The sequence below is a fragment of the Elephantulus edwardii genome, unplaced genomic scaffold, assembly GCF_000299155.1.
Source record: "Elephantulus edwardii isolate Elephantulus edwardi_28Jun2011 unplaced genomic scaffold, EleEdw1.0 scaffold00130, whole genome shotgun sequence".
NCBI lineage: Eukaryota > Metazoa > Chordata > Mammalia > Macroscelidea > Macroscelididae > Elephantulus > Elephantulus edwardii.
This window is the reverse complement of record NW_006399880.1, coordinates 974049-1001314: the sequence shown is the minus strand read 5'-3', so window position 1 is coordinate 1001314 and position 27266 is coordinate 974049. Positions and strand designations below refer to the sequence as shown.

General features: G+C 37.5%; 1 protein-coding gene across 1 annotated transcript in view; it reads left to right on the top strand.

Moving 5' to 3' along the window:
* The window catches only part of G3BP1 (GTPase activating protein (SH3 domain) binding protein 1), a 44750-nt gene that overhangs the window by 10574 nt on the left and 6910 nt on the right, over nt 1–27266 (top strand). The window contains exons 2-11 of the mRNA XM_006893679.1: nt 8878–8990; nt 13437–13518; nt 13624–13797; nt 15882–15972; nt 17035–17128; nt 19826–20027; nt 24475–24576; nt 24806–24917; nt 25010–25138; nt 25480–25589. Coding sequence (XP_006893741.1) covers nt 8896–8990; nt 13437–13518; nt 13624–13797; nt 15882–15972; nt 17035–17128; nt 19826–20027; nt 24475–24576; nt 24806–24917; nt 25010–25138; nt 25480–25589 — 1191 coding nt within the window. The 5' untranslated portion in view covers nt 8878–8895. The remainder of the gene's footprint in view (nt 1–8877; nt 8991–13436; nt 13519–13623; nt 13798–15881; nt 15973–17034; nt 17129–19825; nt 20028–24474; nt 24577–24805; nt 24918–25009; nt 25139–25479; nt 25590–27266) is intronic.

Below are 27266 nucleotides of genomic sequence, written 5' to 3'. Positions count from 1 at the left end.
TGCAACAATGAATGAATGAAAACCCAAAATCTCTGTAAATGTTCATTAAAACGAATAAAATTTAATTTAAAAAAAAAGTTTGAAATATTGTGAGAATTACCAAAATGTGACACAGATGTGAAGTGAGCACATGGCTGTTGTAAAAGATACTTTACAGACCCTAGTTTATTAAAAGGAAAACACACTCTGCAGAGCCAAGTACAAGAGGGTATGCTGCGTATGGTGTAAAGTGTAAGTCAAGGTATTTTTTTTTTCCATATACTCATTCCTAGCATTGTTTGTTGAAGAATATTTGTAGTATTGAATTGAGGACAAAAAAGTTGGTAGTATGATTCCACCAAATTATATGGGAAAAAGATGGTAGCCTGCTTCTGTAGAGACACCTAGAGGAGAGTTGCTGTTGGTCAGACTTGATTTGTTTGGTAATAAGTATTCTTTATTTAGTCAACTGCCATTTTACTTTTGTTGAAAATTTGCTTTCCAGTTATATGTCAATACATAATTTTTTTAAAAGATAACACTCTATTGATTAAGCTCCTAATAACATTGGAATATAAGAAAAAGTCATTATTGCTCCAGGCATACACAGCAAGACTACAACATTGTGCTTAATACAGAAAGAATGAAACCTACCCCTTAAAATTAGGAACAAGTCAGGAGTGCCTCCTGTCACCACTTATATTCAACAGTGTGTTAGAAATCTGGCAATGGAAATACTGTAACAAAACGAAAACAAAAAGCTACCCAGTTAGAAAAAAAACGAAGATTTTATATAGGGAAAATGTCAAGAATCTAAGAAAACTTTTTGAGCTAATGAATTTAATAAAGTTGGCAGGGTACAGGATCAACAAAGTTACTTGAATCTACATACATTATCAATGAGAAATAAGAAATTAGGTAAATAATACCATTTACAATATCTAATCAAAGAAAATGTCTGCAAATAAGTCTACGCAGGGAAATGACAAGACATTAATGAAAGATAGGTTTCTCATAAACACGATCAAGTGTTCTGGGATTCACATTCTCCTCAAGGTTAGCCACGATTTGCTGTGATCCACACAGTGAAACATATTTCTGGTCCTCTATGCTTTCTGCCAAGATCCATCTGACATTGGTGGTAATGTCCCTAGTGCCACGACCTCTTCTAAACCCTGCTTGTATTTCTTTTAATTCTCTGCCAATATACTGTTCCAGTTTCTGGATAATCTTTAGCAGGATTTTGCTTGTGTGTGTGATATAAGTGACACTGTAGGATAATTTCGACATTGTCAGGTCACCTTTTTGAATGGGAATAAATATGGCTCTGTTCCAGTCAGTTGTCCTTGCAGTTGTCCTCCAGATTTCTTGGCACAAAAGTGGTGAGCACATCCAGGGAAGCATCTGTTTGTTGAAATATGTCAACTGGTATTGTGGTTTTGGTGTTTGTTGTTTGTTTTTTTTTTTTTTAAAGATTTTTTTTTTTAAGTCTGTTCTATTGATGTGTTTATCTGTATTTACATCCAGATACTATAGTTTTTTGATATTTTTAACAAAAGGACCTCTGGTGGCATAGTCGGCTATTCCAAAGCTGGTCCCTCTCTGATAATTTGAATCCAAGAATGTCTCCTTGGGAGAAAAATGGATAAATTTCCTTTGAGACTTTGAGCCTTAGATGCCATTGGAGTGTTATCTGTCAGTCGGTTATGATAGTATTTTGCGTTTTTAATCATGAGAATCAATCACTCCTTGGAAGAGAGTGCCATCCTTGGAAAAGTGAAAGGTTCCATGAAGAAAAGGAAGACCCGCTAAAGGAGATGAATTGGCACAGTGGTTGCAAGTTTCATTCTGTTGTGCTTGTGGCCACTGAGTTGGAGACAATTCAGCAATAAATAGTTAACTATAGAGCAATTCTGTTTGCCAGTACACGGCTCAATTCACTGCAGTGAACCCAGTGTAATTACTGATAGGTCTGTGTTTTGGATCTTTTAAAAAAATGTAAATAGTGTCTGTGATTTTTCTGTGTGAATTAATTACAACTTATCTGTTTCCCTTTTGATGGCTATGTAGATTCCCAGCAGTTTTTACTTTTTAAAAATATTTTTCCATCTTATATTTTTTACTTATTTTTTGTAACTGAGTACAGTGTTCTTTATTGATGGTACATGACAAGATGGGCTCGCCAAGACCCTCCCCTTTCTCGGGGGGACTGGATGGAAACTTTCAGGGATGTGAGATTCTCAGTGTTGGGGGAGTATCAAGTTGGGGCAAGTGCTCTCCAGCAACTGAGGGTCTCTCTCTGCTCGTGCTCTTGTCTTGTATTTTGGAGATAAAGTTGCAGTAATTTTTCCTTCCATGGAAGAAGCAATGCATATGTCTACAAAACAATTGCCAGGTTAATTGTTAAAATATTTTTAATTTTTAGGTAATTGCTCTGTACTCTCGTGTCACTGGGCATTTCTTCCCAGTAAGTCTTCAAAGTTCTTTTCCATTGTTTGCTCCTGATTACAATTAGAATAATTTGGCAAGGGGGAGGTTTGATGAGAGACATATGAAAGGTTTTAATTTGGTTTTTGCTTGTTATTTGGTGAGATAGTCTTTTTTGTTTTCACTTGCCCACTGCCTTTTTTTCTCATGAGTATTGAGCTTACTGACTTGTATAGAAATAATAAATCCAAGTACTGATTTTTTGTATTATATGATACATTTGTGTGGTGGTTGAGATTGGGTTAAGTTTTGGTTTTGCTTTGGGTGGAAATTTAACAGCAATTTATATATGTACCTTTTGTTCCCTAACAGGGAGCTTCTGGTACATTAGTTGCAGTCCCTCCAGTGTAACACTTCTCCCAGTTCAGACCTAGGTTACCATTCCCCTTAGGCCCCATCTTGCTTTCTGAACTGTGATTTTTGAGTAAATACTATACTGCTCTTTTGGCCTGGGTTGATTTCTCTTTGGAGTATGTTCCTATTAGGTATTACTGTTTATAAACTCACCAGCTCTGCTGTTGCATTGGAAACTACTCATAGCTGACCATTCAGTGAATTTCAGAGTCTGTGAATTGCACCAGAGTATACTGCTCATCTTTCTCCCTCAAAGCCACTACTGGATTCTAATCACCAGAGTATCTCTGCCTTTGGGTTAACAGCATAGCTCTGTAGGCCTGTCTATATTCCATGGACTTAGAAAAGAACGTATCTGTTTTGGAGGCAGTATAACCAGCGTGTTCTTAGAGGCAGTGATGATGATACTTTGATCTTGTTGTTAGGGCAGTCCAGTCCTTGGAAAAAGAGTACATGCTGGAAAAGATGGAATATCAGAGAAAAAGAAGACATTACAGTCTCAGTGTCTGTGACAGTTAGTTGTCTTGAAAGGGGCAGATACTATGCAGATGGTATAGGATAGCACAAAGTGGTTGGTTCATAGCATCACTATGAATTTTGGTCTCTCATTCAATGACATCTAACAACAATTTTGTTTGGCTTAAAGGGGATCCCTAGGGGATGACACTCAGTTTCAAGTTTGAAGGATGGTACCTGAGTTGTGGTGTTTTTTTGTTGTTTTGTTTTTATTTTTCTTTTTTTTTTATTAATTTCAATGAAAATTTACAGACTGGATTTCCATTCATTCATTGTTGCATTTTTCTCCCTACCCACCCCTCCCCCTGTACACTATTGATATTTTTTTTAAATCACTTTTAAAGTATGAGCTGTTATTTTACTGTATTAAGACTGTTAAAAGAGGTATACCCTTTCATATATTTTCCTGTGAATATAAGCAATTACAGATGATTCCATGGCCTACCAAACATATATCTTTATGGAAAAAGTACAACTAGAGTGCTCCTTAGAAACAAGGATAAGTCAATAAATGTAAGTTATTAAAATACTTAATGAAGAAAGTTAATGTTTGTGAACTTAGTGAATGATACTAATACTTTTGACTAGTTTTCCTGGTAAAACAGTTGATGAAGAAAACTCACAAAGGAGATTGAGATCAGTTTTGTGAATAAATATGCTTAAATGTTACATTCTGACTTTATTGAAATGCTGTGAAGTGAAATAAAATGTCACTGAATCAACAATAACTTTTTTAGTCTTTTCATATAGGACTACTGATTTGGTTTATGTGATATTACAGGAGAAAGGAAGAGTTGAACTCAAATATGTTGAAATAATTTTTACCTTTCATAGAGAATTTTAATCCTTTATTATAGGAATCTTGGATGTGATGAGTAGTATTTGACGAAATGTGAAAATACACTTTCGACTTCATAGTAATAAAGGTTAGGCTGCTGTTACTAGTCTAGTTTGGTAATTGGGATTAAGAGTCCGGTGGCCTAGTAAAAAGTTGTGCTGCCAACCCACAGACACAGCGTTTTGAATTTTCTAGCTGTTCTGGAGGAGAAAGATGAGCAGCCTCCTCTTGGTGCATTTTATCCCCCTCTTGAAAACCTGCTGGAGAGTCAGCTGGGGATGGGTCTGACTTCATAGTACCTAACAACAGTACTAACAAAAAAGAAAATAACTTACTTGTTATTTATATATATTGCCTGATATATATACCTTCCTTTTTTTTTCTTTATGAAGATTTCACCTTAAATTGCTCTCTCTTTTTTTCTTGTGTACCATCAAATCAGATCAGACTGGCAAAGGAGGAGATTGCCTCTCCTCCAGCAGAGTATTTGGTAGATTCGAACTGCACTCCTTTGGAATTGCAGTGCAGCTTCTTGCCACTAGGCCGCCAGAGCTCCCTCTTTAAATTGCTCTTAAGAAAAATATATGTACAACCTTTGTTTTAGGTACTGCTGTGTGGATTTTCAACTCCTAGTTCTTACATATGACAGATGTGCTTTATGGCATTTCTTAAGTTAACTGTGACTTTCATCTCCAGCTCTCTCAGAGTTGCTGGAGGAGTTCAAGCCATTGTGCTAATAGAACTCCTTAAATGCAGTCTAAAGGAATGAAAATAACAATTTTATTTTTTAATTATTTCTAAAGACTTTAGAGAGACATGCACCAGTTCTGAAACTAGTCATGTTATAAACACTGATTTAGTTACTGCTTTCATCTGAGATTGAATTAAGTGGATTGAATTAAATGTTGGATTTTAATTAGAATGTCTATGCCAGTTTTAAGAAAGAAAATTGTACGTGAAAATGTAAAGAAATTGCTTCAGTAGACTAATGGAAGGTCTTAAAACTTGGAATTCAAGGTGAGAAACTACCAAATCGTAGCTAATATCCAGATTTTCTGAAGAACATTAGAAAGTTTTTAGCTAAGAGCTTAAGAAATAGTTGTCTCAGATCATGTCTCTTTGTGTATGTATGCCTGTTTAAGGTTCAGGATCCAAGTTCTTGAAAAGAATCATTCCGTAGGCAATCATATCTGCAAACAGACTACTCTCAGTATGATTGAGACGTTATATCTTACTGATCTCCAGAATGCGCACTTCGAGTTAGTTGATTCTGGCTCATAGTAACTCTGTAGGGTTTGTTGTGATGTACTGTCAAGTTGGAGCTGACCCTCCAGCAGGTTTTCAGAGACAGTAAATCACATGAGAGGAGATTGCCCGTACATCTCCTACAGAGTGTCTAGGGGATTCAAACTGCCTGCAGTTGGCAGCGCAACTCCTTACCAACCAGAACTCCCTCTGTAGGATTTATAAGGCTGTAAAGTCTTATGGGAAAGACTGTCCAATTTCTCCCTCACATCACCTGGGGTAGATTCTTAACTGCTGTCCTGTTGGTTATCAGGCTGATGTGTGTTATACAGTGTACCAGCAGGACTCCTCTTAATACTATGTGATAACTGGTTTGGGGAAAGTGAAGAAACAGGCCTTTGGATTTGGGTGGAGCAGTTGGTAAATGATAATGATATGAATAGGAGATTTAGTAAAAATTAAATGCAGAGAGTATACCACATGAGTATAGCACAGACTACTTCAGAAATTGACCAGCCAAGCTTGAATCTGTAACTAAGTTTGTATATATCCTTTTTTTAGTATAAAATAAAAATTTTATTTAAAAAAAATACTCTGTGAAAGGAATAGAAAACATTAATATTAAAAAAAAAATCATGACTCTTAGGCAGTATTACCATGTGTAGAGAAAAGATTGAAATTGTTTTTGATGTCATCTTACTTGGATCCACAATTAACACCCTTGACAGCAGCAGTCAGGAACTCACTGGGAATGTCAGTTTGAAGACTAAGGTTTGCCTGATTTAAGCCATGCTTTTTTTCAATCACTTCTTATGAGTCTGAGAGCAGAATAATGAATAAAGATGACCGGGGAGAAAATTGATAACTTTGAGTTGTAGTGTGGGAGAAGAGTTCTGTTCCATGGGTCGCCAAAAGAACAAACAGTTCTGTCTTGGAGAAGAAGGTACAGCCACAGTATTTCATAAAGGCAAAGATGGTGAAACTTGATCTCACACACTTTGGACTTGTTGCTAAAAGAATATATTGTTTGAAAAGGGAAATTCTGTTAGGAAAGGTGGAAGGTCAGTGAAAGAGTAAGGCTTTCAGTGACATTGACACAGCAACTACAACAATGGACTCAAGTATGTCAGAGTTGATGAGAGGTGCAGGATAGGATAGGGTTCAGATCTTTTGTCTATAAGTCACTATGAGTCATACTTGACTCAATGACACATAACAGTTCTTGGAAAAAGACACCATTCTGAGAAACACAGAGGGTCAGTAAAAGAGAAGAAGACACTCAAAGACAGTGAATATAACAGACTCAAATGTGGCAAAGATAGTGAGGATGAGACAGGACAGGATGACGTCCAGATCAGTTTTTCCTTGTATGTATTCTTTTATGGCTAAATTTAGGCTTGATTTTATCTCCTCAAAGGGAAAGTTGGATTACCTTATAGCAGATTTTTTCCTGAAAGCTCTATTTTACAATGGGTGAGTATACTCGAATACTTGCAGTATACCAGGTACTTTGAAAGGGTAATGCTTCCTATAAGTGAGGATGGTGAAACTTTTGTTTTACATATTAACAAGAGGAGCCAATCCCTAAGGAAGGGCATGGAGCTCGATAAAATAGAAGACCAGTGACAAGGAAGACCCTCAGGAGAAGCATTAAACACAGCAGGGATTGTGAGAAGGGTGCCAAATTGGACAGTGTTGCGTTCTTTTGTACACAGGGTCACTATTAGAGGCAACTCATTGGAATGTATCAGCAGGAATTATTTAGGAATTGTGATGGTATAGTGGTTAAGCACTTGGTTGCTAATGGAAAGGTTTATAGATAGAAGCCATTAGTTCCCATTTCATGGGAGAAAGATGTGGTCTGATTCCATAAAGTTTACAGACAGCCTTGGAAACGCTTGACAGTTCTGTGTTATCTTAGCCTTACTGTAAGTTGAAATTGATTTGATTGCAACTAGTTTGGTTTTAAGTGTTTTGAGGAATTATTTGTTGTTAGAAACATCTTACTTCCCCCATTTAATTTTAAGCTACTTATAGGCTTGTTATAAGATGAACTAATAATTTGTATTCTATCTTTTATGCCTGTGGTTCTCCTATTTGGGTTCTACGTAGAATACATCTTGAGTTAATATCTTTTTGAGAAATAAAAGGATTAAGTGGCAAGCTAAGAAAAAGCAGAAGTGGTTAAGAGACACCAAGACACATGAAAAGCTTCGAAGGAACCAGGACCAGGAAGCACAGGCTGAGTAAAGCTGCTTTTACAGCAGATGGAAAAGCTTCCTCTAAAGCTGTTACTTAGTGTTTATATTTCTTGTAGCTGAAGTAGTAAGCAATGTCAAGATAAAGAAGATAGAAGGATTTTATTTTATTTGGATAGCCAGTCAACACTCATGGTATCAGTAGCAAAGAAAAACAATGTATTGGGCAGATCTGCAAAAAACTTTAAAATGTTATAAAACAAAGGTGCCATTTTGAGGATTAATGTCTGCCTGACCCTTGTATTTTCAGTTGCCTCATATTGCTAAGGAAACTGGTAAAATTATTTATGCTTTTGAACTATGGTGCTAGTGAAGAATATTTAATATAGTATGGGCTGCCAGAAGAAGAAACAGTTGTCTTTGAAGAGGTATACTAAGAAGGTTCTTGTATAGCAAGGATGGTGAGACTTAGGTCTCATATACTTTATCAAGAGCTACTAGAATATAGGGAGGAATGTTAGGTTTGGTGAACTAAAGGAAAGACCTTCAGTAAAATTGACAGATGCAGCAACAATGGACTGAAACACAGCCATGATTGTAAGGATGGTGTAGGACCTGGCAGTGTTTCATTCTGTTACACATAAGGTTACTGTGAGTCACATTCAACTCATTGGTCCCCAACGATAATAGTAGTCCTTAAAACTACAGTACTCTTAAATTGGTTTTATAATTTATATAGTCCAGTAGAATGTATATTGGAAAGACATTCCATTGAATGTTTTGGTTTTTTTCCCTTTTTTTAAATTTTATTTTGTGTGTGTACCATCAAATTAGACCTAACTGTTATAGGAGGAGACTGCCCCTCTTTCTCCAGCAGAGCATTTGGTGGATTCAAACTGCTTACCTCTGGGATTGCAGTGCAGCTTCTTGCCACTAGGCCACCAAAGCTCACTTCGATTGTGTGATTTCCATCTTGTTAACAAAATGGACAATTGGGAGTTAATGATAAATTTTGGGCAATATTTTTTTCTCCTCTATGTATTAATTTGATTACATTAAATTTAAGTGTATAAAATGTTAATTGGTTTGAGTTTAGTTTAGATAAAACTAAGAATTGTTGAAATGGCTTTGATGTTTGAGTTTATTCCCATTAATGAGATTTGGCCTTTGTTTTGTGATTTCTTTGCCCTTGTGTTTTGATCTTTCACGTTGGACATACTTGACCTGTTTTTGTTGGCTTCCCTCCCACCTCCCAATCAGGTTGAATTGACCAAAGCAATGGTTATGGAGAAGCCTAGTCCCCTGCTGGTCGGGCGGGAATTTGTGAGACAGTATTACACATTGCTGAATCAAGCCCCGGATATGCTACACAGGTAATTTTGTGCCATTTAATTCTGGTTCCTAAGTGGGTACTTTAAAGTTTTTCCCGTTCTTTGTTACATGCCTTATAAGGTTGCTGCATGTTGTCATTAGGTACCATCAAATTGGTTCTGACCCTTCGCTACCCTGTACAGTACAGAAAGAAAACCTTCCCAGTCCTTCACCATCCTGTGCTTAAGCTCATGATTGCTGGCACCATTTTTAAAAGCATTTAGAACTTAAAAATTATATTGTTGTTAGGTGCGGTCGAGTCATAGACGACTCATAGCGACCCTATGAATGAAAGGCCTGAGCACTATTTGTACATAGAGTTTCCGGAGGCAAGCCATTTCAGAAGTGGATGCTGCTCCTGCTTCCAGGCTTGATTTAGTCGGGAAGCTCCAGCCAACACTGTCCACCATGGGTACCCATTACCACGTTGGCACATCACTGTCACAGTGATTTAAATTTATTTAAGACTTAAATTTATTTCCAGAGAGTAGCATCTGAAAATACAAATAATGCTTTTACTTTTATGTTGTTTTTAGTGAGTGTATGTAAGGAGGCATTGAGAAGAATGTGTATGCTTTAAAAAATTCTTTGAGAGAAATAACTCTAGTAGTGCTACTCCATACAGTTTTTGCTATTTATCCGTACATATATATTGGCTTTAGTTAGGTGTGGGGTGTTGTTTTTTTTTTTCTCTCTCTCACCTTGTTAGTCTGAAGTTGTCTTTCTGGAGTATTAATTGTAATGACCACAGTTTTTTATTGTAGAGACATCTTTTAATCCCCTGTTGGTAGATAGGTAGATTGCTTCAGTTACTCTCCTTATTAAAGTGCTATATCATTTAAAAAATATTTTTACAGACTTGTTAGAATAAGGTAGTGATAGTTTTAAAACTAGTATTATCGTTTATTGATCTAAGACTTACTCCTTATCACCTTCTGTCACATATTATCATTTCTAATTTGGTTATGTCTTAATCTCCTCCAAGCTCATTTCTGCAGTCACTGTCTCAGTCCATCTTGTTTTTGGATCATACTCTATTTTGCTGACTTATTTTTCCAAGTGTGATTTCTTTATTTCTGAGACTGCACTTCCTGACAACATACCTAAAGCACGTAAGAGGAAATTTAACCATCCTTGCTTCTTGGTAATCCATGATATGTATTAAGTTTGACTGTGTGGATCATAGCAAACTGGCTGACTGAGAGAAGAATGGGAGTCCCATTAGATGGATCTTAGCTGAAAGCAGGGAATACCAGAGGAATATTTATGTGTGTTTCATTGACTATGCAAAGGCATTTGACTATGTGGATCATAACAGACTGTGGCTGACTCTGAGAAGAATGGGTATCCCAGACACTTGATTGTGCTAATGAGAAACCTATACTTGGACCAAGAGGCAGTAGTCAGAACAGAGCAAGGAAACACTGCATGGTTCAAAATTGGGAAGGGTGTATGCCAGGGATGTGTCCGGTCCCCGTACCTTTTCAACCTGTATGCAGAACAGATCATCTGGGAGGCTGGGCTCTATGAGGAGAAATGCGGCAACAGGATTGGTGGAAGTTTTATCAACAATCTGCATCATGCAGATGACACAACCCTGCTTGCTGAAACTGAGGAGGACCTGAAGCGCTTGCTGCTGAGGGTCAGAGATTGCAGCCTTCAATATGGATTGAGGCTCAATGTCAAAAAGACGAAGATTCTCACCTTTGGACCAATGGGCAGCATCAGGATGGATGGTGAAGAGATTTTACAGCTTTAGTTTGCTTGGCTCCACAGACAACACTCTTGGCACCAGTAGCCAGGAAATTAAAAGATGTATTGCGATGGGAAAGTCTGCTGTTAGTCTGCGATGGGAAAGTCCTCCCCAAAGTACTGAAGAGCAGTGGTGTCTCTCTGGAGACTAAGGTGCATCTGATGCAAGCCATGGTCTTCGCAATCACTTGTTATGCATCAGAGAGTTGGACAATGACCAAGGAGGATAGGAGGAGAATTGATGCCTTTGAGCTGTGGTGCTGGAGAAGAGTATTGAGGGTACCATGGACTGCTAGGAAAACAAACAGATTTCATCCTCGAGAGGGTTAAACTGGGCTGCTCCTTGGAGGCAAGGATTCTGAGGCTCCATCTAACATATGTTGGACATGTTGTAAGGAGGGACTGGTTCTTGGAGAGGGACACATGCTTGATAGGGTGGAGGGACAGCACAGGAGGGGAAGGCCCTCTATGAGGTGGATTGATTCAGTGACTGGGGTAATTGGGATGGGAATGTCAGAGACAGTGCGGTTGGCACAGGACAGAGCAGAGTTTAGGGCTTTTGTTCAAAGGGTTGCTATGAGTCACAAGTGGCTCAATGGCACATAGCAACAACAATAACTCTTCATTTTAACCACAATTCAAAAGAATCTGTTCTTGAGGCTTCTTATTCATTGTCCATGTTCCATATGTATGTGAAGCGTCTGAAATACGATGGCTTGGATCATTCAGGCACTTTGCTTTTCAAACATCTACTTCTAAGGAGATCCTTGATGAAGGTTTTGTCAGTGCAAAACCTTTTTCCATTTATCATGGCCTGTGAGTCCAGTTTTGGGGATTTTCATTTTCTTCACCTTGAGATGTAATCTATGCTGAAGACTGATAGTCTTTTATGTCTTTAAAGTTATATCCTTTCTGTAACAGGTTGTTGATAAGTCTTTTCTCCAGTTCTCATGCCATATTCTTCATACTTCAGCTTCTTGAATTATTAGCTCATCATACATTTTGAATGATACAGTAAAAGGATACAACCTTGATACACACCTTTCTTGATTTAAACTATACAGTTCTTTTTGCGTCCTTCTTCGTTCACTTACAGGTTCATCATGAGCACGGATAACCAACTTAATGCATTTTCACTGAGCCAGAACTGTTGCATAGGTGATTATTCAGCAGAAAAGGCTATTAATTGCATGAGAGGAGATTGCTCATCCTCCTCCCTTGGAGTTGGCCGTGGATTCCAATTGCTTTTGGGTTTTTAGTGCATGGGCCCTGTGGACTACCCCACCAGTGCCCATGAGCAGAATTAAGTGGTCCAGATTCCTGTTCTATTCACTGTTATCAATAATTTATTATACACATTATAAGTGCCATAATTAGTAAAACATAAGTAAACATCTTTCTGATATTCTCTCAGCAAGGACCCTTTTTTTCCTAGGCCTCTTCTGAATTCATGTTTCTGCCAGTTACCTGTTAATGTCTTGATCCAGTTTGATATTAATAATCTGTTTGATATTGTTTAAGTTCTGTTGGATCCTCCTTTTTTTTTGGAATGGGAACTGGTAGGTGGGATCTTCTTTTCAGTTGGCCACATAGTTTATGCCAAGAATTTTGGAAGATATCTAATTACTATTTCCAGAGCTGTCTGTGTTTACTGAAACACCTCAGTTGATAATTCATCAGTTCCTGGAGCCTTATTTTTTTGCTAAGTCCTTAGTGCAGCTTTGACTTCTTCCTCCTCTACTACTGTTAGTTCTTTATTTTATGCTATTTCCTGAAAAGGTTCAGCATTGATCATTTCTCTCTTAGTACAGTTGAGTGACTCTCTATTCCTTCCATCGCTTCCTTCTTTCAGTATTTTCTCCAGTGAATTTTTCAGGATTGCAACTCTAGCCTTACATAGTACTCTTTATCATTCCTTCCTTTCATTTTAGGTTTTCTACATTCAAGATTAAGTTTTAGAGTCTCTCTTCACTTTTAAGAACTGACTGACTCCATTGAGTTTCTGAGCTGTAAATGTTTATGGCCAGAAATTGGCTGTCTTTTTCCTTTGGAGCAGCTGGTGAATTCACATTGCCAGCTTTTGGGTTAATAATGAACTACACCAAGGTGCCTTAATCACTAGGACAAATAACAGCCATTATCTTTGAATTGGTGCATTTCATGTGATAGTGCTGATGAAGACAAAAAACCAATGAGAATGTATATGATTTAAGTTAGAGGGAATAAAATCTGAAGTGCTTAACTGTCAGAAATAGTTGTCAGAAATACCTAAAATTATATCAGTGAATTACTGGGTTTTAATGGGAATTCTCAGAGTGCTTTCTCAAAATGTAAGAAGGCAAAGGATTGGATGGGAAAGATTGATAGCCCTAACTTATGTTATTTTCTTTCTGTGGTTAAATAGGAACTTTATTTTACTTTGAATTGCCTTTCTGATATGAACTACAAGAACTTTCAACATAATCATCTTTCCTGACTTGTAAAATAGCATTCAGCTTCATTGACATAATATATTCCCAGTCTGTGAATACTGACTGAGTACTAGATACAGAATGGATGATTATATACAAATATGCTAAGGGATACACATTCTCGTTTTCAAGATTATGACCAGTGAGACAGATAGGTCTGAAATGAAGAATTTGTGATGTTAGGGTACTCAGTTATAACAAGTAAATTATCTTCCTGTTGTACAGATTTTATGGAAAGAATTCTTCTTACGTCCATGGAGGATTGGATTCAAATGGAAAACCAGCAGATGCGGTCTATGGACAAAAAGTAAGTATGCTGAGCGTTATTAGGGCATTAAGTTTGTAGAAACTGATCCATAAAATTGAGGTGGAAACATGCTTTTAGATACTCACGTTTGCCTTATTTCCTCAGGAAATCCATAGGAAGGTGATGTCACAAAACTTTACCAATTGCCACACTAAGATTCGTCATGTTGATGCTCATGCTACTTTAAATGACGGCGTGGTGGTCCAAGTGATGGGGCTGCTCTCTAATAACAACCAAGCTTTAAGGAGATTCATGCAGACATTTGTTCTTGCTCCTGAGGTATGTTGACGAGGGATTGTTGATGTTATATGGTAATCAAATAGATGAAAAAAGAAGCAGTGAAAGGTCATGAATATATATTTTTTAAGTTTAAAATTTTATTGTGTGATTTCAAAATGAAAGAATAAATAGGAGGCTCAGTACCCCATACCTAAGAGCTATTTTCTCTCCTTTTTTAAAAAAAAATATATATATATCCAGGTTTTTTTTCTAAGAGTATAGTTTTTCTTTTATGGGTTCCCCCTCTTACCTTTTTTGTGTACTGTTGTATCAGATCAGATCCAGCTGGCACAGGAAGAGATCACCCTTCCTTCTCCAGTGGACCATATGGTGGATTCGAACTGTGTGCCTTTGGGATTTACTTTATCTTTTTTAATTCTTTTTTTATATACTCTGAAACAGAGTGCTTAGATATTTTCTTTCATGACTGTAAAACATGTATTAAATTCAAAAAGTGTGGATATACTAGAGATGTGTATATAGTGTAAGTAAGTACTATTGAAATCTTACATCTTCCTCTTCATGAACATGGGATGACTTTCACTTCCCTATATGAATTTATTCTTAGAAGTTTTATTTATTCAGATGCTTTTGTAGGTGGAATTGTTTTCTTTTTCAAATGGTTCATAGTTGATACGCAGACATATAACATTTTTGGTATTAGTTATGCTCTGTGACTTTGCTGCATTCTTTATTAGCTCTCCAGTAGAGCATCTGGTAAATTTGAACCACGCACCTTCGGGATTACAGCACAACTTCTTGCCACAAGGCCACCATAGCTCTCTTAAAATTATCCTTCTTTGACCATAATTCTTGCTATGTTGAGTCTTACTCTGATGGTTACAAATGGTGACTATCTTAACTTTATCCTTAAAGTTAGTGGGCATTCTGTGGTAGCACTTTTCCCATCTCTCTTGATTAAAATAAATGAATTACCATCACTAACATTTTGATAATTAAAATGCCCAATATTTGACCAATGTGAGCTCTTCACACAAGGATCCATGTCCTTTTAGTATGTTCTTGACTTATAAATATGCAAACAATGCTTGTTGTATGATAAGTTACTTAGTTTCTTTGTCTTCTTAACACGTTGCCACAAATGATGAGAAAATGTGTTTCTAAGCACGGTAGTCAAAGGCAAAGGCAACGGGTTAAGAAAACTCTAACCTCAGATTAGTATTATGCATAAACTATCATTTAATACTCAAAACTCCTGGTTCATTTTTCTGTTTCATTTTATAGATGAAGAAAATTCAGAAACTGGATTGCTAGTAAATGACATAGCTAGATTTAGACTCAATTGTGTCTTAGGGGACCAAGCTTTTTATGCTACACTACCCTTGAGAAAGGGCTGTTCTTGTTGGGTACAGCTTTTTTAGGAATTTTGAGTTACTCTACAATCTACTACAGTTGAAAATACTGGTTCAAGAAATTATTTTCTGAGGTACAGCCTGTGGCATCCTAAAGTTTATCAGTCTGTTGTGAAGGATAAATATTTCGAGCAAACAATATATTTGAGTGCACTTATATTAAAACCATAGTGTTTAGTAGGATCTTTAATTTTAGTAGTATTGTTTTGGGACAGGCAGTTATTTATTAATCAGAGAGTTCTGGTGGCCTAGTGGATAAGAACTTGGGCTGCCAACCTAAAGACGCTTATTTGAATCCACTAGCTGTTCCATGGAAGAAAGATGGGCACTCTCCTCTTGTGCACTTCACAGACTCTGAAAACCCACAGGAGGTTCAGCTGTGAGTCAGTTCTCACTTGACAGTGAGTCAGTCAGTGAGTTACTTGTTGGTTATTATCATGTGCGATGGAGGATATATAGCCTGATTTGCCTGCACATACCTCTCGTGTTGCCTGTCACTTATTTCTACTGGTACCAATTTGTGTATGTAGTAGTATTTATTAGCCTTTATTATATTGTCTGTAATTCTTGTGTACCTTGCTATTTTACCTTTTCCTTAATAGTGGATTAATCACCTCCTTACTGCTTTTCCATTCATTCAATCTAATATATCTCTAATGTTTTGGCTTTTTGAAAATACTAAATACGTGAAACTCTTGCTGATATTTGCAGGGCTCTGTTGCAAACAAGTTCTATGTTCACAATGATATCTTTAGATACCAAGATGAAGTCTTTGGTGGTTTTGTCACTGAACCCCAGGAAGGTAAGTAGTTAAAAAAGAATTTTGTAAGTTACTTGCCTAAATATTTTCTTTAATGACATCATAGTACCTTAAATATAGATTTAAAAAAAAATTTTAACAGTCAAGACATGTGAAGGTTCTTAGTTTTTCTCCCCATTTACAAGCAAACAGGTTAGCCAGCTACAATTTCATGGCTGTGAGTAGAAGGTACCAACTCCTGGGTCACAAATGGACAGATTATTACACCAGTAACACTTTTTTCTGGAGGGAAACATTACTTTTCAGATTGTTATACACCTGTTTTTTAAAATACAGTCTGTGGTCGAGATGGCCATTTCCTTAAATTACAGGATACAGAGAAACACACAGATCTATGGAGACATTTTTCTCTGAGTCATTTCCAACTTGGAGTAGTTACATAGGCTGGATTGGCTGTATGACTTCAGAATTCATGTTGTTAAACAGAACACTACAATTGATGCACAACCATTAATTTACCAGATTTTCCTATTTAACTTTGTGTATTTTTCTTGATAGTGGTAACTTTTGTGAGCTCTGGTCATTCCTCTCTGGTAGTTTGAATTCACCATGACTCCTTAGGAGAGAAATAGGTAGTATCTTCCAGTGCAACTTTTAAAATCTCAGCAGTCTTAATAAAATGTCTACTTTGAGTCAGTTCTGACTCTATAGTAATGCCATGTGTTTTGTATTTTGCTTATGATTTTTTTGATCTGAAGCTATATTGTGCAAGTAAATACAGTTGCTCCCTGTTTGGAGTGAGCCAACCAGGAATTGAAGATAATCTGGGTATGGAGAAAATGGCTAAATAGACTAAAGCAAAAGACTAAGCAAGGCTGTGCTGTGCTATTTACATTTTATTAGGTATAATAAGTAATCCAGAGGGATTTTGAGGTGCATAGGAGGATATACGGAGGTTATGAACAGTTACTACACTCTTTTAAATAAGGAACTTACTTAGTCCTTGAGTTTAGTTTCGGCAGAATGATTTTTTGTGTGGTTACTGAGTGATGATTGCATGTTTGTGAATTCAGACAGCACCAACTTTTTTCTTCCCTCCCTTAGAATCTGAGGAAGAAGTAGAGGAGCCAGAAGAAAGACAGCAGACACCAGAAGTGGTACCTGATGATGCTGGAACTTTCTACGATCAAACTGTCAGGTGAGGAAAATTTTGTTTATACATCTTTCCCTGTGTTGAATGTTCATGTATTCTTAAAATTACCTGAAAAACAAAAGTAATTTTTCTGAAGAAAGGTTTGATTTTTAGTATTTCTGAGCTGGTAGTTCACCCTCCCCTGGTACCGTCTTCTACAAAGATCTGTAGATCTTCTAATGAAGATTTGCAGATATTGAAGTTTTCATCTCTAACTCCTGGGGTTGCCATATATCTGAACTGATTTGATAGTGTGGTAACTTTTTTTTTAAATTTATCTCTCACCTGACAAATAGAAAAAAATTATTTCATGTTAAAAATCAAACCATTTCTGTAGACTCAATTTTGAGTGATTTAGGGATTCACACTGATTTCAGTTGGTAGTTCAACACTGTGCCACTAGGACTCCCAGTGTTTAATAACACTGCTGTCAAGCACATTCCGACTCATGATGACCTCCATCAAGTATTCAGTGGGATCAGAGCTGCTTCATCCTCAAGATTGTCTGACAGAATTGATCCACTTTTTATTTATTTATTTTATTTTATTTATTTTTTTTAATTGATCCACTTTTAACAACCCAATAGGGAATGATGGCCTGTACCTCCTGGGCACCTTAATGATAAGCCAAATCAAACTGCTTAGAATTGATTCCTACTCATTGTGACCTGTTGTCATGTTTTGAGTCTTCAAGACTTTATGAGAGGCAGCTGCTTATCTCTTCTCTTGAGTGACTGGCTGATTTTTAACCACAGTTCCTTTTGTTAACGCCTTTAGCTTTGTTTAAAACTTATGTTCACAAGAAGCTGCAAGGCCAAATGCATGCCATTCAAATCTACCAGATGCTCTGTGTTGGAAGGATGGGCAAGCTCCTCGCTTGTGATTTACAGCCTTTGAAAACCCATTGCATCAGCTATGGATCGGTTCCAGCTCTATAGACCACAACCAACCAGACCACCAGGGCTCCCTACTGGAACTCCTCTAATCAGTATCTAAACCAGTTGGTTTTGAGAAAAGTCTGATTTAATTTTTTATGAAGTACTTTGGGGAAAAATATAAATATACAGATGCTTAATGAGAGTCTCAGTATAAATGTTCAGTAGTGTTCTTTGTTTTTGTTTTTTAAAACCCTTGTGTCGAGGACTGACTTTGAATAGATCACAGTGAGGGGAGCTGCTCTGCTTTTTAGGAAATCATGACCCAGAAGGAGATCATCTAAGAACGGCTTAGCACTGGGCTCCCGATGAACATGTGGTGTCACAGGCAAAGGGGCAGCTGTCTTTCTGACTGCTCCCTAGATGTTCAGTTGTTTTTAAATAGCAAAAAATTTTAATAATTCAGAAAACAAGGGGAATGAGATAAATTAGAGGGTTTTCTTCCCCCCCTCTTCTTTTTTAAAGAAGTATTTGAGATAAAAATATATATTTACTTGTTGCTACGTGACACTCTTAATTTCTTAAGTGTTTTAAAAGATGTGGGCTAATCAGGTGTACTGGATTAGAATCTCCTCAACTTCATACCATCTCCAGCTCACAGCATCCCTCCTTTGGATTTCTGAGGTTGTAAATCTTAGCAGGGATCACCCGTCTTTCTGCTTAGGATCTGCTGTCATAGTCCTCTGGTTCCAGCTCACAGCAGTGGGTGTAGAATGAGGATAAGCTGGTGGATTAGAATTTTGGGGTGTGGTATGTCTAGGTTTAACAAGTATTCTTGGTATGTTTTTATTCTCTCTCACTCATTGCTCTGGAGTCAGAACTTACTCATAGCTAATTTGCCACTAGAATTTCAAAGAGACTATATGCCCATTCTTTGGAACCACTTATGGATTAGCAGTGCAACTGCCAAGGGCTCTGTGACCAGAGCTCCTTGTTTTTTATTATAGGACACTTAACCTTGAATACAGGGAGTTTTCATGACTGTAAGTGGGTTAGGCATTGTGGTGTTAACCCAAAGGTAGGGAGTTCTAATTTAATTCATCATTGGCTTTATGAGATAAAGGTGGACAATGGTCTGTTGTGAATTAGTCCAAACTTGACCTCAGTGAATTTGAGGTTTTGTTTGATGTGTGGTTTTTTTAAATAAAGTACAGTTTTACTTTTGTTTTCATGGTTTTCTTACCCTCTTATCAGTAACCTTCTATTGTGATTGCTTTGAATGAAACCAGTAATTACATTACATAGTACTGCTTGAAAGTTTTTTTGATCCCTGTTGTTACTGAAGTTTGTTAAGTACTGAGTTAGAACCAGCTTTTCACAGGCACTGTGTTGCACTGGTGGAGATTGCTCATCTTCCTTGGAAGAGCTAGTGAATTTGAGGATATAGCTAGAATATTGTCACTTTTGACTATGCTAGTTGACCTGGATTTTGCCTGAGACTATGGAACTGAGTTCCCAGGCCCTGAGACTCATTTTCCTCAGTGTATTTCGTATGGTGGGAGATTTAGATTACAATTACAAGAAAAATAATGGTTTTGGTTATTATAATTTGATGCTAGTTCAGAGATCTTCTTGAGAGCTTTTAAAAAGATTACTCTTTTTAATATTCAGACATATAAATATGATTTTAATATTCAGATAAATGAGTGTGATTCTTGGATCTTTTTCAGTAGAGGATGCTATTTTGGGGTCTGGGTCTCTTGTTAATTAGATGATGATAATTTGTTAGTAGAAGCAGAATGATGTAGCTCAAATTTGTCTTTGAAAGCAATGACTTAGAAGAACATTTAGAAGAACCTGTTGCTGAACCAGAGCCTGAACCTGAACCAGAACCTGAGCAAGAACCTGTATCTGAAATCCAAGAAGAAAAGACTGAGCCAGCATTAGAAGAACCTGCTCCTGAGGATGCTCAGAAGAGTTCTTCCCCAGCACCTGCAGATATAGTGCAGACAGCTCAGGAAGACTTGAGGGTATGGAGCACCTTTCTTTCTTTTTTTTAAATTACTGTCACAGGAGGAGATTGCCCCTTCTTATCCAGTAGAGCATCTGGTGAATTAGAACTGTGTGCCTCTGGGAATGCAGTGCAGCTTTTTGCAACTAGACAACCAGAGTGCCCTGGAACACCTTTTTTTTTTTATAATTTATTACTAATTTCAGTGAAAATTTACAGAGACATTGGGTTTCCATTCATTCATTGTTGCATTTTTCTGCCCTCCCAACTCTTTTCCCCTAGTACACTACCCTCTTGGAAAAGTTGAAACACCTTTTTAAAAAAATGTTTCTGAGAATGTTTCCTTATTTTTCATTGAACTTTGTCAGTACATTTTCATATACTGAAATTGCTTATGTGTTATGTGATATGTCTTCCAAAATCAAAACTCACCTTTTTTCCCTCCTAAGAAAACTTAAAATACGTAGACCAGCCATTTTAGGTGCTGTTGTGTCACTATATTAATAATCCCTCATTTTTTCTAATTTCTTTAAAATATGGCATATTGTTACATAGTTTATAGTTGTTGTTATGTACCCTCAAGTCGCTTGCGACTCATAGCGACCCTATGTACAACAGCCCGAAACTCTGCTCTGTCCTGTGCCAACCGCACTGTCTCTGATACACCCATCCTGATTACCCCAGTCACTGAATCAATCCACCTCATAGAGGGCCTTCACCTCCTGCGCTGTCCCTTCACCCTCCCATGCATGTCCCTCCTTACAACATGTCCAAAGTATGTTAGACGGAGCCTCAGAATCCTTACCTCCAAGGAGCCGCCTGGTTTAACCTGTTCCAGGATGAATCTGTTTGTTTTCCTAGCAGTCCATGGTACCCTCAGTACTTTTCTCCAGCACCACAGGTCAAAGTCATCAATTCTCCTTCTAGTCTCCTTGGTCATTGTCCAACTCTCTGATGCATAACAAGTGATTGCGAAGACCATGGCCTGTATCAGACGCACCTTAGTCTCCAGAGAGACACCATTGCTCTTCAGTACTTTGGAGAGGTCCCTAACAGCAACCTTTCCCATCGCAATACATCTTTTAATTTCCTGGCTACTGGTGTGCCAAGAGTGTTGTCTGTGGAGCCAAGCAAACTAAAGCTGTAAAATCTCTTCACCATCCATCCTGATGCTGCCCATTGGTCCAGTGGTGAGAATCTTTGTCTTCTTGACATTGAGCCTCAATCCATATTGAAGGCTGCAGTCTCTGACCCTCAGCAGCAAGCGCTTCAGGTCCTCTTCAGTTTCAGCAAGCAGGGTTGTGTCATCTGCATGACGCAGATTGTTGATAAAACTTCCACCAGTCCTGATGCCGCATTTCTCCTCAGAGAGCCCAGCCTCCCGGATGATCTGTTCTGCATACAGGTTGAAAAGGTATGGAGACAGGACACATCCCTGGCGTACACCCTTCCCAATTTTGAACCAGGCAGTGTTTCTTTGCTCTGTTCTGACTACTGCCTCTTGGTCCAAGTATAGGTTTCTCATTAGCACGATCAAGTGTCTGGGATACCCATTCTTCTCAGAGTCAGCCACAGTCTGTTATGATCCACATAGTCAAATGCCTTTGCATAGTCAATGAAACACACATAAATATTCCTCTGGTATTCCCTGCTTTCAACTAAGATCCATCTAACATCAGCTACAATATCAGTAGTACCATGACCCCTTCTAAACCCAACCTGGACTTCTGGCAGTTCTCTGCTGATGTGCTTTTCCGGTCATTTTTGGATAATCTTCAGTAGAATCTTGCTTGCATGTGCAGTCAGTGATATTGTTCTGTAGTTTCTACACACTGTTGGGTCACCCTTCTTTGGGATGGGAACAAATAGAGATCTTCTCTTGAAAATAAAATGACAGAATTTTTTCCTTTTTTTAAAAAAAAGTGAAATCCAGCTGAAGGTAACAGCATATAACATAAGCAGTAGAAGAACCAAACTGCTGAAAGAATAAAGCCTTAGAGAGTCCCTCACAGTGACATCATCATGGTGTTAATTTGTAGAACATTTAAGCTTAACCTTATGGGGAAGGAATATGTTTTAATGTTGTATTTCTGTGGTTAGAGCTTTACTAGTGTTATTTGTCTTTAGTGGTTGAATTAATTCAAATGCTTGCTACGTGTCAATCATTTTTTAGGTGTGAAACAGAATTCTTGTTTTCTGCAGTAGTTGAGTAGGAAGGAGTTGCTAATCACTCACTTCCTACTGTGTTAAGTGGTATTTATAAATGAGAATTGTCAGGAGAACTTGAAAGGAATGCCTCATAGAGTTCGGTGTTTGTTTGTTTCTTTTTTTTAATTTTATTTTGTGTGTGTGTACGGTCAAATCAGATCTGACTGGTACAGGAGGAGATTGCCCCTCCTTCTCCAGCAGAGCATCTGGTGTATGAGTTTTAATATTCAGGAAAGGCATCGCCTCAATTGAAAAGGCAGAGGAATATGTCAGATGGGAATAGAACAGAAGGAACTCTTGTGTGTTTAGATGAGAATTCAAGATACAGAATAAATAGTAAAGTTGGAACAAGGGACTAAGAGTTGTCAATATTTCACAAGATGATTGCTATTCCAAGAGAAAGAGGATACATTTAGAAGGTAATGACTTTTTTAAAATTTGCACCACCTAAGAACTTCTGGTGGTCTAGAGGGTAAGGAAGAGTTGTTGTACTAAACCCTCAAGGCAGATTGATCAGATCTACCAAAGACTGTGTGGGAGAATGATGAGTAGTCTTTCCCTGTGCATTGGCAGCCTCTGAACCTGCTAGGACAGCATTCAGTTGGTTCTAACTCAGTAGAACATAACAAAGAACTTGAACTTCTAGGTGAAAAAGTTTATTGGCTGGATTAGAGTGGTAGCAGTAAAGATAGAAGATTAATACGGGAATAAAATAGTATGATTTTGTGATTTTGATATACGTGTGAGGTTTAAAATATCTAAAGTAGAGAAGCTGGATTCTGAAGAGGGAGGAGTGTGACATCAGGATTGGAGGGAGACTCATTATGCAGATGACAAAGCTTGCTGAAAGTGAGGATGATTTGAAGCACTTGCTGCAGAAACTCAAGGAATGCAACTTTCAGTATAGATTGCATCTCAGTATCAAGAAAAAAAAGATTCTTAACACTGGTCCAATAGAAGTGTCACGATGAATGGAGAAGAGATTGAAACTGTCAGCAGCTTCATCTTGCTTGAATCTACAATTAACAACCTTGGTACAAGCAGTCAGGAAATAAGGAGCTGCATTGCAATGGGAAAATCTATAGTTTAAGGACCTTTTGAAATTATTGATAGTAGTGATGTCAGTTTGAGGACTAAGGTGCGTCTGATTCAGGCCATGGTCTTTCTGATTACTAGCTATGCATCTGAGACCTGGATAGTGAATAAGAATGACAGAAAAAGAATTGATGCTTTTGAGCTGTGGTGTTGGAGAAGAGCACTGAACATTCCATGGATGGCCAAGAAAATAAATAGATGACTTGGAGAAAGTGCAGCCAGCGTGCTCTTGAGAGGCAAGAATGATGAGGCTTTGACTCACATACTTTGACTTACTGCTAGGAGGTGCTATTCCTTGGGGAGGGACATGATGTTGGTAAGGATGGAGGGTGGTCAGTGAAGGAGAGGAAAACCCTCAACCAGGTGGATTGATAGGGTGACCACTGCAATGGGCTCTTGTGTGTCAGAAAGTGTGAGGATGGTGAAGGACAGGACTAGGTTCAAATCTTTTGTTCATAAGATTGCTTTTTTTTTTAAAAAAAATTATTCTTTTATTATTTTTGTGTGTGAGTGTACCGTCAAATCAGATCTGACTGGTATAGGAGGAGATTGTCCCTCCTTCCCCGGCAGAGCATCTGGTGGATTCAAACCGTGAGCCTCTGGGATTGTAGTTGCAGCTTCTTGTCACTAGGCCACCCGAGCTCCCCTCATAAGGTTGCTTTGAGTCGTGCCTGACTCGATGATGCCTAACAACAATAATGTGTTAAGGGTGAAAGTTGGAGATTATCAGAGGAAAACCTGGTCTTGGTAAAGGATTTACTACTTTAATGACAAAAATTAGTTTAGCTTCCCTGACCTCTTCTACTTTCTTACCTGATGCTTGATGATGTTCGTCCCTAAGGAATTTCAGTAATAAATTATGGCAGTGTACTTGAGTTGATTTCGAGACTTTTTAAAATCTTTGCGAGGAGACTGCTTGCAAAACAGATCCTCTCTAATCTTTTGCTTACAGAGGGTTGGATAGATGGTTGTTTGAGTGAGATTCATCTCAATAGCTGTGGGTTTAAATTATCAGGAGAGTAAAAGAGAACAATCTTAAGATACTTAAAAACTTGATTGAAATAATGATAATTTGATGCTTGTATTATGTGAATTACAGTTAATGCTGTTTTTTATTGTTTTGGGATGTGCTGTATCACTCAGTATTGGTATTATTCCCTTAGACATTTTCTTGGGCATCTGTGACCAGTAAGAATCTCCCGCCCAGTGGAGCCGTTCCAGTTACAGGGATCCCACCTCATGTTGTTAAAGTTCCAGCTTCACAGGTGAGAATATAGTTTCTTAATGTGTATTAGATAAATTTGATTATGGCATTGCAGAGATTTAGAGAATGTGGAACTGGGTAGTTAGTTGAGAGGTGGTTTTTGCGATTGCTTATGAGAGAAGTGTCTTTCTCTAGCTCACTGTTATTAATCTTACTGTTAAGACTTTTTGGAAGAAAAAGGGTGAACCATTTTGGTTTTCATACAGAAGTTAATAGTATGCAAATTTCAGCCACGTCCGGAGACCAAGCCTGAATCTCAGATTCCACCGCAGAGGCCTCAGAGGGATCAAAGAGTGCGAGAACAACGAATAAATATTCCTCCACAGAGGGGTCCTAGACCAAGTGAGAACATCTTTGATTTCTTCTCTCATGTTGAGGGTTTGAGGAGGGAAAACTATTGGCTTTAATTGCTATTATTTGTTTTCACTTTCAAGTTCGTGAGCCTGGTGAGCAAGGTGAGGTTGAACCTCGAAGAATTGTGAGGCACCCTGATAGTCACCAACTCTTCATTGGCAACCTGCCTCATGAAGTGGACAAGTCGGAGCTCAAAGATTTCTTTCAAAGTAGGATATTAAGTTTTACATGTTGAATTTATCTAATGCCTGCTATCCGATAGAAATGAGAAGAGAGCCAAAGTTTTCTAGGAGTAATGTAGAAGTAAAAAGAAATTGCAAAATTTAATTTTATTGATACTTAGCCTAATGAATTTAAAACATTGTTTCACCATATATTTGATATAGCTTACCTTTTTAATATTGTATCTTTGTATTTATAGTTTTACATTATGACACATCTCATTTTGTACTTGGAACATTTGAAATACTCAGTAGCCACATGTGTGAATAACTACAGTATGGAAGAGGGCACATCAAATGTTTAATGGAAAGTTGTGTTTTACTTCCAGATTATGGAAACGTGGTAGAACTTCGAATTAACAGCGGTGGGAAGTTACCAAATTTTGGTTTTGTTGTGTTTGATGACTCTGAACCGGTTCAGAAGGTTCTTAGCAACAGGGTAAGCAGTTTTGCATTGTGTATTTTTGTTTTAAATAGAAGTTACATCTTGGTTATTTTGAATATATTTGCCTTTCTTAAAGTATGAAGTTTTCCAGGACATTTGACAATTTATTCCATGAGGTTCAACTGTTACTGCCAGAAGACCTACCTTGGAGCTTTTTGGGGGAGAAAACCATGAAAAAAAAGTCTATCTAAATAACTTGGTTTTTTTCAAATAATTGATAAGGATGAAAAATTCTTTGTTGTCAGTGTTTCTAATGTAGCGGTAAAACCAGGATAGCATAAGAACTCTTCTGTCTAGGTCAGTTTTGGTCATTGTTTATAAGTACTAAAAGTACAATCTATAAATCATCTTGGTATGAGAGATAAATAGGATACTGGTGGCGCAGTGCTTTTTGTATTTGACTACTAGCCAAAAGGTTCAAACCTACCAATGGCTTTGAGGTAGGAAGATGTAGAATTTTGTGTCCATAACAATATATAGCTTTGGAAACCGTATCGGGGCAGTTCTGTGTTATCCTGTCAGATTGCTGTGAGCCAGAATTAACTTAATGGTAATGACTTTCGGAAGATAAATAATTAACTTACCTAGAATCACTTTTATAGAACTTATTAAGGTGCTTTTTTGTAATGGAAGATCCTGTTAACTGAATAATTAGCAAAACACTTTTACACTTGATCTTAGCCAAAAGGCCGAGAAGTGATGCAAAACACTTTTTTGGATTAGTAGAGAAGAACAAATAATGATAATCTACTGAAATACAGGGGTGAGCCAGTTCCATTTTCTGCAACTGATTTTGATTTGGTTCCCTGATTTGATTTTTGTTTTGTTACGTTCACATACGCATTGTAAACCATGCGACAGATGGAGATCAGTGTTTCCCAGAGGGAACACTTCTCTCTAGAATATTAATGTGTGCACTGTAGTGTAATGTTGAGTTCCTAACACTTGTGCTAATGTGCATTATAAGTTCTACTTTTCTAACAGATTTTTTAAAAGGATGTTACATAATTTATATATAACACCCATTTTTATGACACTTTTGCTCAACTCTGACAAATGAGGAATAAAGAGTGATTTACCCCACTCAGAAATGTTCAGTAGGCTTTACGGTCTAATGGATTTGTCCTTAACTCAAGATATAGCAGGTTAAGTGGGCAGCATTTTTGGTTTGACCTTAAATTCATATTTCCTTATAATTTCAGTAAGCCAAGCAAGATAGAGAGCTCTGGTGGCCTAGTGGCAAAAAGGTGTGCTGTAATTCTGAAGGCACATGGTTTGAGGACACCAACTGCTTCCTGGGAGAAGGATGGGCTATCTAATTGCCTCTGAAAGCCCACCAGAGGGTTAGCTATTGGTTGGTTCTGATTCTATGGTACCCAACAAGAGCAAGCAAGATGAGACCTGCTAATGGGTTTGTTTGCCTGCTAATTCCTTTAAAATTAAGAGTTTCATTTAATTCATGTGACTTGTAGAGTATCTTTTGCTACTTATGCTATTTATGTATTGTACCTTTTTTTGATTAAATAATGAAGTAAGTTTAAGTCAAAAGCTTTTCAAACAATTTTGGTTTCTTTGTTTTTGATCACTTGTGGAACAGACCACCAACTACTCATATGCAAATTCAAGCTAAAGCTGAGGAAAATTAAACCAAATCCAAGGCAACCAAAATAT